The sequence below is a fragment of the Impatiens glandulifera genome, chromosome 1 (genome assembly GCF_907164915.1).
Source record: "Impatiens glandulifera chromosome 1, dImpGla2.1, whole genome shotgun sequence".
NCBI lineage: Eukaryota > Viridiplantae > Streptophyta > Magnoliopsida > Ericales > Balsaminaceae > Impatiens > Impatiens glandulifera.
The window spans coordinates 58,453,641-58,469,002 of NC_061862.1; the positions used below are offsets into that span (position 1 = coordinate 58,453,641).

At 31.9% G+C, this 15,362-nt stretch overlaps 2 protein-coding genes across 3 annotated transcripts; both read right to left on the minus strand.

The window, feature by feature from the left end:
• Positions 1-3,820: 3,820 nt before the first annotated feature.
• LOC124914314 (calmodulin-binding protein 60 A-like) lies at positions 3,821-9,233 on the minus strand. 2 transcript variants are annotated; one of them, XM_047454841.1, is made up of 8 exons: positions 9,066-9,232; positions 8,700-8,757; positions 6,765-6,814; positions 5,765-6,258; positions 5,117-5,283; positions 4,827-5,036; positions 4,645-4,718; positions 3,821-4,410 (listed from the first exon to the last, which is right to left on the minus strand). In XM_047454841.1, exons 4-8 carry the CDS (start codon positions 5,973-5,975, stop codon positions 4,053-4,055), a joined length of 1,020 nt encoding a protein of 339 aa, XP_047310797.1. In that variant the 5' UTR covers positions 5,976-6,258; positions 6,765-6,814; positions 8,700-8,757; positions 9,066-9,232; the 3' UTR covers positions 3,821-4,052. The 2 variants fall into 2 exon arrangements, with proteins under 2 accessions (XP_047310797.1, XP_047310791.1); XM_047454835.1 differs by having other exon boundaries at positions 3,821-4,718; positions 9,066-9,233.
• A 1,477-nt stretch (positions 9,234-10,710) lies between these two features.
• On the minus strand, positions 10,711-15,111 carry LOC124921571 (calmodulin-binding protein 60 A-like). Its single transcript, XM_047462246.1, has 7 exons — positions 14,841-15,111; positions 14,717-14,771; positions 13,437-13,489; positions 12,717-13,192; positions 12,229-12,380; positions 11,322-11,519; positions 10,711-11,236 (listed from the first exon to the last, which is right to left on the minus strand). Exons 1-7 carry the CDS (start codon positions 14,903-14,905, stop codon positions 10,850-10,852), a joined length of 1,386 nt encoding a protein of 461 aa, XP_047318202.1. The 5' UTR covers positions 14,906-15,111; the 3' UTR covers positions 10,711-10,849.
• Between the last annotated feature and the right edge of the window lie 251 nt (positions 15,112-15,362).

Below are 15,362 nucleotides of genomic sequence, written 5' to 3' on the forward strand. Positions count from 1 at the left end.
AAATAGAATTATTTAGCTTTTGCTTGATTTGTTTTCCATTTTCGAACACTTTCAACCAATCCTTGTAGTGTGAATTTGCACCAGTTCAAGTTCTTTATGTTCTCAACATCCATTAAGGATTTGAGAATTTTGAACCTGAATTAATATAATACATGTGTAAGTATTCAAAAATACAAATAGATATATAATAGAATTGAAAAAATGTTTACTTGGATCGTGAATTTTGAACTGGAAATAAAAAACTTTAGAAAATAAAGACAACGAAGTTGATTTTGAAATCGTTATATGCACTTGTGTTACTTAATATCGTGGGTATCATAGAATTTGTTTCAAGAGTTGAAGTTGATTCTTTTACGCTCCATCTTCAAGCCCTCAAGAATAAATAATAGTTAGGGTAATGTATGTCAATCCCAAAGGACTCAACTATGTTCATTGGCCCTCTAGGGAGGTTCAGCACAGACTAGACAAGGTTTTCATCGATAAGGATATTGTTAGGATCGGGATCTCCCTTGGAGGACCGGGGTCCGGCTTTAAGGGAGAACGCTTAACAACACAACACATTGGTAATAGTCCAGTTAGAGACTAGAACCGCTTCTTAACACTACACAAGCTGTCACAAACCTCTTAAACCGGGTTCAAGTGCGGAAGTGGCTTATTTCAACTTGAAGCAACACACACAGTTCGGTTTGGAAGGTATATAGAAGGAGTCGGTTAAGATAGAGAATGGAACCGGTTCGGTTAGCGAGAGTGAGCCGGAGCGTAAATGTAAAGAACACGAGATAAGATTTTATGGATGTTCGGAGTTTAATGTTCTACGTCACCCCTTCTTCTCAAACGATGAGAAGGATACTCACTAATCGGAATATTACAGCACTCACACAATGTCGATCGAGTCTTATGTGTTGCTCGTCGGTTACACCACTCACAATGATGTAATACAATACTTTTTACTCGATGGTAAAATACACACACAATACAAAAACACTTTCGAGAATTTCAATCACTATTCAAGGTCGCGTGTAAGATTTCTTCTTATTGTTGCTTGTCTTTTGTATATGAATTTTTCGTGATGATTTCACGCGTATCTATCTCTGGCACCATGAGCTTCTATTTATATGGAAAATATGACAACGGTCATAATTTTCTCTCTCCGCTGGATTGGTCATCTGAAGTCGCGCCGATCAGGTTCAAGTGGCGTGCACGCTTTGCCATTTTGGACACATGACAGACATTCACTTAGTCTGGCTTGCATTTTGGACACATGGCATACATGCACTAGGTCGGCCGCCTGAATCAGATGTTGCTTGTAGATTTAGATAAACAGTTCATCATTGTTTTCGTTGCATGCTTCTGATCCGGATCTTTTCTTCTTGTATATTTCCGAGAAATCTCTATATCATCATATTACATCATCTTCTCAGATTCATCACCTTTCAAAGTTTTCCGTTGAGTTTTTATGATCTTCAATAATGAATGAGTCAGTCGGATGATGACGCTTTTGCTAGCCGATCTGGTTGAAGGAGTTCATCCGGTTTCATATTTTATGACCGGATCATTTAGGCATGTGCTTCAGCCAGTATGATGCGGCTTGATCTGTACCTGCACAGAAAAATTTGAGACTGATTAAGTTCTTTGGCCGGTTAAAATTAATCTACTTAATTTTTCTAACAGATATGATCACTGTTGGCCAATACTAAAGAACTCTTCTCGGGGTAAAAAATGTTGACTACGTGTTTCGAAAAATGAACAGGGCACTTGGAGACACCCAATATAAGAAGAGAACCAAATACGATTTCTTCACAGCTTCTTTCTGTTCTTCACTAAGTTTTTGAATCATGTTGAAAAGGCCACTCAGGAATGAGCTTGTTTTAAATACTACTTTCCTTTTTTGGTTTTGGGGGGAGTTGGTAATTCTTGATCGAGAGGTGTAGCTGTAGCAATATCAGTAGTTGTAGAAGCAAGAATAGAAAATGATTTATCAGTCGATGACTTCGTCTTCCTCTTCCTCTTCCTTTCATATTGATTGCTTATAACCCTACAACACAATTTTTAATTAGAGAAGAAAAATCAATAATTTACAAATTAAATGAAATAAACTAGTGTAAAAGTAATGAAAATACTAGAAACACAATATGAATAAAAAAAACTATCTCTCCGATTTATCGTCGGCGTTGTTGTTGGATACATGAACGATTTCATTAATTCTATGTGTAACCGCCAAGACGAGATCTCGAGCATTGGATACTTCCACTGGCATGTTGTTGTCTTCGTTTTATGACATTTTCGCAAGAAATCTTCGTATCGTAGAAGATTAGTACTAGTGTTTCAAAGTTTAAAGATGATCGCTAAGAGAGAATGTGAATAGTCTCTTGAGAAAGTGAATAGTGGGATTGCAGTAGGAAAATTTTGTTTTAATCTTTCATTGAGTGATTTTAGCTTCACTTAAATTAACTCCTATTAGCGCTTGTCAACAAAAATGAAGAAAGCTTCACTAAGTTGCGCTTGTAAAAATAGAAATGAAGAAAGCTTTACTATGTTGCGCTTGTAAAAACAAAAATGAAGAAAACTTCACTAGGTTGCGCTTGTAAAAAACAAAAAAGAAGAAAGTTTCACCAGTTGGGCTTGTAAAAAGAAGAAAAGAAAAAAACTTCACTAGTTAGCGCTTCATAAACTGAAAATACATGGTGAAACAATGTTCACTTGTTAGTGCATTTGTTTCAGCATTTTTAATTATATAGTAGGGTACACATATATGAAGGATTAAATGTTTTAACACGAACGCTTAAAGGTCTTTACATCAATGTGTCAATAGCGCCTCTCTTCGTTATGTTTTACATGGCGAGTGAAGTGAAGGAAACTTCACTCAATAGCGCCTCTCTTCATTCTGTTTTACATGGCGAGTGAAGGGAAGGAAGCTTCACTCAATAGCACCTCTCTTCATTCTGTTTTACTTACATGACGAATGAAGTGAATGAAGCTTTACTCAATAGCGCATCTCTTCGTTCTGTTTTACACGGCGTTTCGTTGATGAACCCAAAAAATGAAATCTGGTTCCAGTTCTTTCTTTCCTTTCAACCAACCCTTATTTATTATTAAAATAATATTGTTAAAATCAGATTGATCTAGAACAGGATAACACTCCATTTAATAGCAGAAGATCTGATTTGATAATAATATTGACAATACTCATTTAGAAAAAGTTCGATAACCGGCCTTACTTAGAGTAACCGGCCTTACTTAGAGTAAGTACAAGTATCAATATCAATCAAATGCTAGGTTAAAATCACATACTTGAATAACCATTCAATCTTCAATATCTCAATCAGACAATTCAATTCTCACTTTTAGACATTCAATCTTTAACCTTGTTTTATCCGAACAAGTTTTTACAATTTTGACAATTCAATCTTCAATATAATTGATAATAAAATAATGAAATAATTTTTTATCAAACAAGTTTTTACAAATAAAAAATAGAATAAAAACTTAAATGGAACTATTTAATTTAAGATAAATTGATTTTTCTTGATAAGACCAATCATAACCATGGCTAAACTTCAAAAGCCTACTCAATTTTTATAAATTCTCTTCCTATCACATTATTATCTAATTAACTACGAGTCATTAAATTCATCAAATAAAATACTAAAAACTCTTACTTTATTTTATAAAATATAAATTTTAAATAAAAAAATATTATAATAATTCAACCAATTAAAAACTCAATAACCTACTCTTTTTTTTTTCTTTTTTCTTTTTTAAACAAGATTTTTTAGACAAAAACTCAAAAAAAATAAAAATAAAAAATAAAAAACCTCAAATGACCAACATCAAACAAGCTCCAAGTGTACATTACAGTGAAAATTATAAAATATGAATTCCATAAGTACAGAATCATTTTTTTGTGTGCATAAATCAATTGTTTCAATCAACCAAGTGAATTTCTACCGAAAAACGAAGGAGCTCCATGTGATGGATACCTGGATTTTGTAGGAAAACCCATGAACTAGCTATCACCGGCTCAGCTATTTAATGGGCATTGCGGTCCACTACTAAAGATAAAGTTGATCCTCGTTATTAAATGATGGTATTCGAATGACACAATTCCAATTAGATCCAATCATATTCATCATGATTGGTAGCAGAAGGATATTATTGGGATCATTTTCGAACATTGCATACCCATGGTCATCAGAGGAGAAGATTTCCCCCCCTGTAGTAGGATCATGTCCATTTTCCAAGCCATATGAAACTGAAGCATTTCTATCTACTTCACCTTCCTCTCCCCAACTGAAGACATCAGTTCCAATTGTTGCTTCAGAAGCAACATCATCATCCATCATGGAATAAGAAGAAAAAGGTTCATTAGAAGAAGCACAAGTTATAGCAGTAGGTGAAACTAGAGGATATATAGCTTCAGTTCCAATTGTTGCTCCAGAAGCAACATCATCATCCATCATGGAATAAGAAGAAAAAGGTTCATTAGAAGAAGCACGAGTTATAGCAGTAGGTGAAACTAGAGGATATATAGCTTCAGTTCCAATTGTTGCTCCAGAAGCAACATCATCATCCATCATGGAATAAGAAGTAAAAGGTTCATTAGAAGAAGCACAAGTTATAGCAGTAGGTGAAACTAGAGGATATATAGTTTCATCCCAGACAACTGCCTCTTCTTCCTTGTTATCAAAAGCATCTTTGACACGGTTGCGTGCATTACACTGACATCCAAATAGAATTATACTTAGAAATGGGTAAAACTGGAAAATACAAATAAATTAATTTAAAAAAGAAGAAGAACAAGAGAGAGTTTATTGGAAGAAGCATGCCTTAAGTGTTTCAGAGAGCTTATCAAAAGGAATGAATTGGCTTCCCTTGAAGATCCCCAAAACATTAAATACCTCCGTATAAACTACTCCATAGTTCTCCTCAGAATCATTTGGGTGTGGGGCCAAGTACCTTTTCTCAAGCTTCTTGCATTTAAGACAATGATCTATCGTTGCCTTCAATTTCCTTTCAGTCCAGACACGCCCAAGAATCTGCATATATCCAACCAACCAATGCTAAAACGAAATTGCATGCTATAAGACACTTAACAAGTATAACAGTTAGCTCTTACCTCCATGAGCTCTTCAGAGTGCACAAAATATAGACTCAGAAAATCTTTTATAGTTTTTATGCCTCTTTCCGTCAAACGGTCAACAATAGGTCTATGTTGTCCAATGTTTTTTAGGCACCATACATTATCCATAAGAGATACTACTACTGCGCCCTTCACCATATCAGCTGCATATGCACAATAAGCCCAGTTTAGTAATTTTGTGGTTGTGGTTCAATCCCAATGAAACTAAAAGAATAACTGGTTTCTATTAGGGAGCCTGCAATTTTCAAAGGTATGGACTCTCATACCATGAAAGTTTTACAAAACAAATAGGAATATATATTGTACTCTTGAATTGATTTACTTTAATACATGTTATGAATATATACAAAAAAAAAAAAAAAATCAACTATGCAGTCATGTGCCCTAAGATAATACTTGCATAAGACGATGAGTTTGTAATAGAGCTCAATTAGCTATTTAAGTGGTTTGCTCATAGTTCATAGATGCAACCTAAAATGAGTTCCAATAAATTCTTAAAGACCTGCACCTTCCCTATGGAGGTTAGGAATGATAAAACTATATTTCTGGTATCATATTGATCCAATTTAGAAATAAATATTATAATAAAGATCTTTTCACATATGAAGCAGAATTCACACTGACCTTTCATCCTTTTGTCTTTCATAGTGAAAGTTTGTGTCTTTGCTTCTTTTACTCTGATATTTTGAAAACTATCCATGAGTCTTGCTCCAAGCCTTAGCTTAGTTACCCGCTTCCAAATCTTATTATGCAGAATAGAGAGATCGTCTAAGGCTCCTATTCCTTCTTTTAGTTGAAGACAAGCATTGCCCTTGAGGATTTTTTTCCCATTCATTTCCCTTATAATATTTTGACTGAACTCTTCTTCTGTCCAATCATCACTCTCAAAGCTCCCTTTTAGGATAAATATTTCCACTTTGGCTGAGGCTTCTGGTCCGAACTTGACAACTTTGCCAGTAAGAGGATCACATAAAGTTACTAAAATGGAGCTATTCCCTTCACCTTTTATGGATTCTGCTGTCCATACTATTTCCAAAACATTACATGAGAAATGTAATTCCAAGTATCTTGATTCAGAAGAGATACCAACACCAGAAGAGCTGCTAACACCAGAAGAGCTGCATTGAATTTCAAGCATATGTTAGCTGTATGATAGTTTCTGACTTGAGATATCTTATGGATGAATCAGAGGAGGCATAACATATATACCTAATAATATTCATTGTCAAATTGGATTTTCAGGAAATGTCAAACAATACAAATAAATCCCTAGTTATAACTTTTCTCCTGTTCTAGTTGGCTTGATACCGATATTTTTCAAATCAAATTTTCAATCAAATAACTTTTCCATCAAACTAATGAGATTTCCATATAAATCCCTCAAAATAATTTTCCCTTAAAAGAGAGGTTCTATCACTTAACTTTTCAGAAGTAATGTAAAAAAATATGAGACAAGAAAGCAGCATTTTCTCTTAAGTTTCCAATGCGAAATAGGTTTTAAACTGACTTTACCAGAAAGAAAAGGCTTTGTATTTTTTCCAGCCATCTTTCCCTCCCTTGTCAGGGGGAATACAACAGTAAAACTAGAAGATCCAACCTATGAACAATGAAATGTGAATCTTACCATTTTCCATTCCTCAAATATTTCAGCTGCTTCTCAAATTCCTCTTTTATCTACACATACAAGTAGGAGTGAACAAATGGTTAAATCCAATTTGTTTTACCCGATCCATATTAGATCCATATTAAATCCAAATTATATTTATCCAATTTGTAATCCAAATTATATTTATCAAATTCGTAATCCAAATTATTATATTAATTAATACATATTGGATTTGGATAGGATTGGGTATTGGTTTGAATAATACAATTTAACAATTTATTTATCTCATTCCTTACTAAGTTTATTTATTTTACTTCCTTTTTGTTTTGCTAATTAATGTTTAATACGTTCACTTTACCTTTTTTTTATAAAACATTTAATTCAAAAAAGAAAAAACTATTGTTATATTTAAAATTTTTAATAATACATTTTGTTTAAATTTTTTTATTTATATAGTATTTTATTTATGCAATAGTAACTCTAAATTTATTTTATTTACTTTTACTAAAAATAAACCTCTAATTTGTTAATAGAAGAATGAATGAAGTAAGTTTTTAATTTAAAACATTTTTATTGACTAAATATAAATTTGATGGTTACAAAAAAAAAACTTATGACCTACCTGATTAAAAAAAAAGTAGAAAAAAATAATAGATTTTGGTGAAATATAATCTAATAAAAAAAGAATTGGAAAATATAAGTTTGTTTGAATAATATCCTAATCCAATCCAAATTTAATCGAATCCGAACTCAATCCAATCCGAAATAGCTAATCCAAATTAGTTTTCGGATTCCGATCTGTTTGAATTTCAAATTAATCCGTTAAATGCTCAGTCCTGCATACAAGAAATGTCAAATACAGATACAGTGATATGCATGTCACTAATCTAAAACAGAACAAGATATAAAAAAAAAAAAAAAATCTCAAAATTTTAATGAATGAGTAGATAAATGCAAAATTAGAAATGGAGCAGATTGGATTCAAACATGTAAAACAAGACGTGTGAGGAAGACAACACATCCTGAAGTTATAATTTCTTAAAGTTTCACTAAAGAAGTTTTATCAGATTCTTGCATCTATACAAGAACACAAGGTTCAAGAAATTAGCATATCCCAAAGGAAAGAAAAACTACTATATGCATAAAAAACTATCTAAATTGTACTTTGGAGAAGGCATAAAATAAAAAAAATCAGACATTGAAAGAACAAAATCCAGCCAAAGAACTACATCATGAACATGCTTGAGCTGATAAGGATATTCCAAGCATCAGATACAGACATACAGGGAGATGTTAAATCCACCTTGATGATGACTTTTACTATAGATTTCTGTTGGGTTTTTGACTCATATTTTATTAGAGTTTATAAATTGTAATGAATTTCAAGTTTTTAATGGGATTAGGAGTGATAGTTAAGTCTTAATGACTTTTGATGTACTCTTATACATATAAATGTTGTAACCTAGAGTTACTTGGAATATCAATTAATGAAAAATCTATAGGGTGGACGACTACCCATCTTATGTTCATTATCTTTACCCTCTATCTTTATCTTCTATATGGTATTTTTAGTTTATTTATTCTCAAGAATTTCATTTGGCTTTTTGGGATCTCGGTGTATCAAACAGAGTGGGCCCAAAGAAGCACAAGTGTTAAACAAAATAGTAGGACAGATCTGAGCAAAACAACTTAGTTGGAAAGTACTTAAACAGAAAAGAGGAACTCCAAAGCATGGATGGATAACATAGTTCAATAAAAACAAATATTGAAGAAAGAGAAAAGTTGATTATCCTGTATAACAGCGAATTAGCATGTAAGGTGCAGAATAAGAACATGAAAGAACAATAAAGTATCTCAATATATAGTTATACCTTCATGAAGATACTCAACAAGTAACATAAAAGTGCTATAGTACAAAAAAAAAAACATCTTTAAAAGGAAGCTGCTACTCACAAATTGTCGAACTGTCGGCTCTAATTTTTTCTGCAGAAGTGAAGCGACATCGATTCCTCTGCAAATACAAATTAGATTAATGAGTAATTAATTAAAAGTGAAATTGAGTTCATATAGCTTGATCATCTCAATTAGAGAACAAAAACTTTACTTTATAAACTCTTGGATTTCGGAATTAGCAACTCCTAACGGAAGATTGTCAGACATAGTTAAGATTAAAAAAGGAATGGATTGCTTGTTTGTTTGGGTATAGATGAATTAGAAAAATAATTGAAGTTTGTTTGTTTGTTTGTTTGATTCTTTTCCAGTTTGAGGAAGGATCAATAGAATGTTGAATCGCGAGTAAATTGGTAGGAAACAACTTACTTGTATTTGTATTTGCAAACCCTAGTTAGAGAAAATTGTAGAATTTTTCAAACCGCGTCTTCTCTTTCCGAGTAACGGAGAGGATGGAAGGAAGTGAGTGAGAGAGAGAAACTAGTGTGTGTGTGAGTGTGGGTGTGTGAGAGGGATTCTAGATCTCCCTCCTCTTATCCAAGATTGATTTATTAATAAAATAATAATGCTGCAATCAGATTGGTCCGCCACAGGGGAACACAGCAATCCGTAGCAGATCTCGTTTAAAGGATTTCATTCGCGACCAGAACATGGGAGTGAAGACATCGCTGCTGGATCACTTGTTTTAACTATTTTTATATGTTTTTCATAATACTTATTTGTATATATATGCATATACTTTTTCTCTAATGATCATAATCTTCAACATATATTTAATAATTAATTCTTTTAATTATTCATTATTAGATTGCAAATCCTCTTTAGTTTGAATCACAGTGAATTGTAAGTCAATATATGAAATTAAGATATTCATACTCAAAATTATAAATATAATTAAAGAATCTTAAACTGATTAATAGTTAAATCTTAAAAAATACAAAAGTAAATTTTTTTATTATGAGAAATTAGTGATTATATACTTTGAGAAAATATAGTCATAAGTGAAGATAAATATTTGTATGATGATAAATTAATATTGTATTGATACATGAGAAAAATATTTGTCAACTGCAAATTTGGAAATGTATACAATTAAGTAATGGTTATAATTATTGTACTAAATGATAAGGTAGAAGTGAATGTTAAGAACCAAATGTGATTCTTTAGAACATGCCATGCTTTAGGTCACAAAAAATGTTGCAATATAAATTTTTTGGAAAATGATTTCGGCAGCAAGCGACTGACATAGGGAGCGAGAATACGACGTGATACGTCGGATGGAGAGAGAAAAAAAAATAAGAGTTTTCCTTTCCGGAAGATTTTCAAAAAATTCTCATCCTAGCTCTTTCGAACGTATACCTCTCTTAAACGTGAAAGTGGTTATCTCAACATAACTCTTATTCCTAGCTCTTTCAAACCAAAATGCTACTAAATCACTCTCATGTTTGCACCTTCAAGCCTCGATCCAACTTTCGCTAAGAGGAACAAAGCTCTCATTGTCGTCAAAAAATGTATGTTCTCAAGGACGAAACCTTAGTTTGTTCTTAATATTGTAGTTTGTTTATTTCATAATATTCATTATATTCATTATATGAACAAGAAAATCGATAACAAGTATGAAATCAATGCTTTCTTTTTAATATGAACATGTTTACAAAAGTGGGCAATACATCTCGAGGCTTTGCCACTACCGCCATATCACCAACCAATGTCCTCTCATAAAAAACGTAAGATACTTAAATATATATATATACTTAAATATATATATATATTATTCCGACTATTTGTTTTAATCACTTGCTATGAATACGTATACAAAAATTAAAAATAAATTTGTTAGCTCAAGATTATTTTATGGCGGTGAAAATAGTATCTAAATTATCATTCTTAAAATTTGTATTAATTTGTGAACATATTGTGAATTTTGTGAATGAATTTGATGTTTGAAAAAAATAAAATTGTAGAAAAATATAGTTGTTTTAAAAGAAAATTTAATTGTCAATCAAATAAAATAAAACCAAATGCAATTATATAGATTCCAAAATAGTAGTTTCTTGCCATAAAAACAATCCAGAAATACAAACAACAAAGAGTGCTTAATATATAAACAGGGCATGTAACAAACATAAATAAGTAGATGTTGTGTCCCAGATTCACTTGCTTTTCTTCAGCATGACTGCTTTCTTATACGAGAAATCTTCATCCTCAAAAACCGCATTCAACTCCTCAAAGAGGCTTCCATCACTTCCTTTCTTGCCCTTTCCCTTGCCCTTGTCTACAGTAGTATCTCCACTCATACCATCAAACCACAAAATATGATCATATTCTCCTCCAGTCAAATCATCCAACTCCATGCAATTATTATCCATGACTGGAAGTCCTTCAGGCTTATAACAATTGATCTCTTCAGCGTTTGGGAAAGAATCTGCATTTTTCTGACTTGGACCTTCCAGCTCCATTGGAAACAGGGAAGGTTCAGTCCAAAGAGGTAGTTCCATCTTGTCCTCAAATACCATCTTTGCTAATTTTTTAGCTTCCTCCTGTTTTGTTTTACATCAAAAATTACTAAGTAAGGTTGAGGAAATAGTAAAACTATAAACATCATGAAACAAAGTGGATGCATGCCTTCTTTGTTTCTGATAGCTGACTATGAGCAAGGTAATTGCCTCCATGAGCCATCCCCACAACATCATAAACCTCAGAAAACACTATGTCAGCAGAACGATCAGAGTCGGAATGATGGTACACAAACCTTCTTTCGACTTTACACTTGCGAGCATGCGTAACAGTATCTATCAACTTAGTATCGTTCCAGTGAAGGGTCTGCACATTGCATACATAATCTCCAAAATCAAGCATCGGAAAGAACAGTACATGACACATGGAATTAACCAAAATATTAGTTAGAACAAGCTTATAACAAATTCCCGATTCCATAAGATGAATTATGAGTCAACTAACATCCTATTTAATAGAAAAGAGTAATCTATCGACAGTTTTTACAAGTTGGACACATTTTGGTTATAAATTTATTAACTGAAAATTGTTTTGCAAAGAAAGGTTCAAAACCAAGTTGAAATTTAGATGTTTCATTTTTTATAAACAACATCCCACTACCATGACCCCATCCTCTTCAATACTTTACCACATGAGCTACCTTGATGGGTTGAAATCAAATGTTAAAATCAGTTTAAGGGAAAGATTTTGTGGCAAAATCTTATGCTGGAAAATAAGATTCTCAAAGCCTGTTCCCAAAAGAAAAATTGAACAAAAAATAATTAGTAGATATTTAAAACAACAAAAAGAGAGAAACTTAAAAAAATTATCACCTAAGAAAAAATCCCAACTCATTCTAATTTACCCCACTTTTTATTTTATCGTTTTTCTCTCTATAATAAGACTCTTAGAAATATGTAATCATTTCTTTCATAAGGGAAAATTTTGGATTCACAATTTAAAATTCAAAATTTGATGTTATTGCGAAACAGGGTTGTGGACCTGTGTATAATGGGGAAGAAAAATGAATTCTTACCTCTTTGAGCATTTCAGGATTCAAGTTGTACTGAGTTAGAAAATCTTTCACTGTAATTATGTTTTTTGCCGCTAAAGATTTCTTAGCAGCTCTTCCAATATTCTTCAGCCATGATACTTTATCTGTTAGGCGTGGCTCTTCATACTTTTTGACTGCATAAATAATTAGACATTTGAAGATTCTAACTATTTTATATTTGAACTATAGAGTTGGAGAATGAGAAGAAACTTCTGAGATGCAATGACAGTTTAGGAAAGCTACATTTCACATGGTCCTAAATTTGGATAGAGGAAACTTGATCAAGACATTGTGCCATATCAGAGGTCAATGCTGGCACAGTGTCTTTATCAACCCTGAATTGAGCTTTACTTGAAATATTTCAAATTTAGATAAATGAGCTTAAAAAGAAGCTTAGGCAGGCTAAACACATTTGTTCTCTTAACATTTTAACAGATTGAGGAAGCAAAACCAACAAAATCACAACTTACTTAATCGTTTGTCTTTCACTATGAATGGTTCAGTCTTAGCTTCCTTAACTCTGATACCCTCCCAAGTATCAACACATTTTGCTCCTAGTCTCATCTTTTTCACCTTCATATAGTCATGGCGGTGCACAATATGGAGGCTATCTATGGACGCTTTGCCATTTCTGAGTCTTACAGACACATCCCCTTTGAGTAGATTTTTTCCTTCCTTATTTCTAATAACATTTTGGTTGAAAGCTTCATTCGTCCAATCATGCACATCAAAGCAACCATCAATAATCACTATTTCCAATTTTGCCGAGGCTTCTGGGCCAGATGTTATACGTGTGTCAGTTGCAACATCATATAAAGCAACTTCGATGGAGCAATGCCCTTGTCCTTGAATCTGTTCTCCTGTCCATATGGTTTGAGGAACTTCTTGCAAAAATCGTAATTCTAAATCTCTTGGTGTTTGAATGAGGCTCCCCACCAAAGGTATCCTATACAAGCATTTCAATATTATCAACACAAATTTTTACTAACTAGACTATGCAAGGGGATTAATTTTAAGGAAATTGCTTGAAATTGGCTTGGATCTTTCATCCTAATTTATGTCTTTTTTTTTTCTTTTGATTCTTGTTTTTTATAGCATTTTCACCATAATTGATCAGCACAGGATTTCATATTTTTGTTACAATTTCTAAAATTTAAAGTCATATTTCTATATTGAAATATGGTCCTTACCAGTTTGCAGGATTCTGATAATTTTGCAGCTGCTGCTCAATTCCCTCTTTTACCTGCAGATACAACGAGACATTATCAGTAACAACAACATTACAGAAATCTATTGCACGACGACGACAATTCAAAAATGAGAGGATGATAATCCAGATTAGTAGGAAAGCCATAATCAAAATCCCCAATACTTTTGGTCCAAAGAAGCCAAAAGTTGTTTAGTGAATTGGATTCAAAATAAATATCAGTTTATCGCAATAATAAAGGTTAGCAAAATGCATTAATCTAATTCTAAACTAGGATGTGTAACATGATATTAAACAATCTGGTCAGTCTGCATTTTATTTTTAAGTAAAACATCTATTGAAAACAAAATAAATAGGCTATGAAATATTAAATATATAGCAATGCATATACAAAAAGAAGCTATAATTAGTTTTTTAAGATGTAACACTTTATTTCAGCCTTTCTAATCTACTTTATATTTAGTTGTAACAAATAATAATAATAATTGTTTCGAAAAATACCCTTTTAGCTTGAGCTAACCACTTGTGTCTTATCTTCACAATTATTATCCCATCCAAACAAGGAAGCAGAAACTAATCTTTCTTATCATCATTTGATATACAAAAATTATCATTATTCTATTAACTATGTGAATAATTATTATCCCTGTTAGTTTGATGTCAAGTTTTTTTTTTTTTTTTTTAATTTTATCTCAAAACTCAACCATCTCATCACTCTTTTTATATATTTAAATACCAAAATTATTTATTTGATTATATAAATTAATAATCTTTAATGATAAAGGATATTTTTGACTTGTAACTATAAAAAAAAAAACTATTTTTTTTAATTTAATCAGACCTTTACACTAAACAACTTCAATAACCACTGCATCAAATGGAGCCTAATAAGAATAACAAAAAAAAAAGATTTACTCATCTAAGTTGTATATTCAAACAAAATTATATTCTAAGAGCTTGTTTGATGTTGGATTATTTCATGATTTTTTTTGAGATTTTATATAAAAAAAAAATGGATGAAAAAGTAGATTATTTTTATAAATTTTTGGAAAAAAAAAATAATGTAAGGGTATTTTCCTAGATGAAATTATTGATTTGAGTGTGAGAATTTTTAAGAAACTGGTTAAAAAAATAAAAAATAAATAAAAAAGAAGTCCAGCTTTTAATTTAAGAACATAATAAGAATTGAATAAAAATATTCCGAAAGAAACAGGGCAGTCATAGAAATTTCGAATTTGAGAATTTGAGAAGAAATGTACTCACGGGTTTACGGATAGAATTCTCAAAATATTTGAGATAGAATGAATTCTCCAAGATTCTGCAACAACAACAATAGATCGAAATGAAAAAGAAAGAACATACAAAACCCTAATTGTGAAATAAGAACCTTGTAATCTGACGGGCGGATTGGATTTCAGCAACGACATCTTTGATTTTGCGATTGTCCGACATTAGGGCAAATGGAAGCAAACAAGGAGAAGGTTTTGATCTGTTTGACACTTTTGGGGATTTCGATAGGTAGACAATGATTTGTTGTTCATCATTTGGCTTGAGAATCTAGATTTTGTAATGTTGTGAAGAAGAGAAGCGATCGAAATTGCCAAACTTTTTCTTTCCTGTTGCTGCTGAGAATGGGAAACCGCGTTGAAATTATCTCAATGAAGCTTGTGTTGTTGTAAGTAGTAGTAGTAGTAGTGTAGATTTATTGCCATTTTTCTTTAGATTATTTATTAACATATGTTTTCATTTACTTATTTAAAAATTAACCCAGATAGTAATTTAATCATTTTTCAATGTATTATTTGAAACAAATAAAAAATTGAAAAAAAAAAAAAAATAGGATTAATTGATGAAGAAAAAACAAAATGAACCAATCTGTCCCTTTTTTTTAGGAGGATCTAAAGTTTTG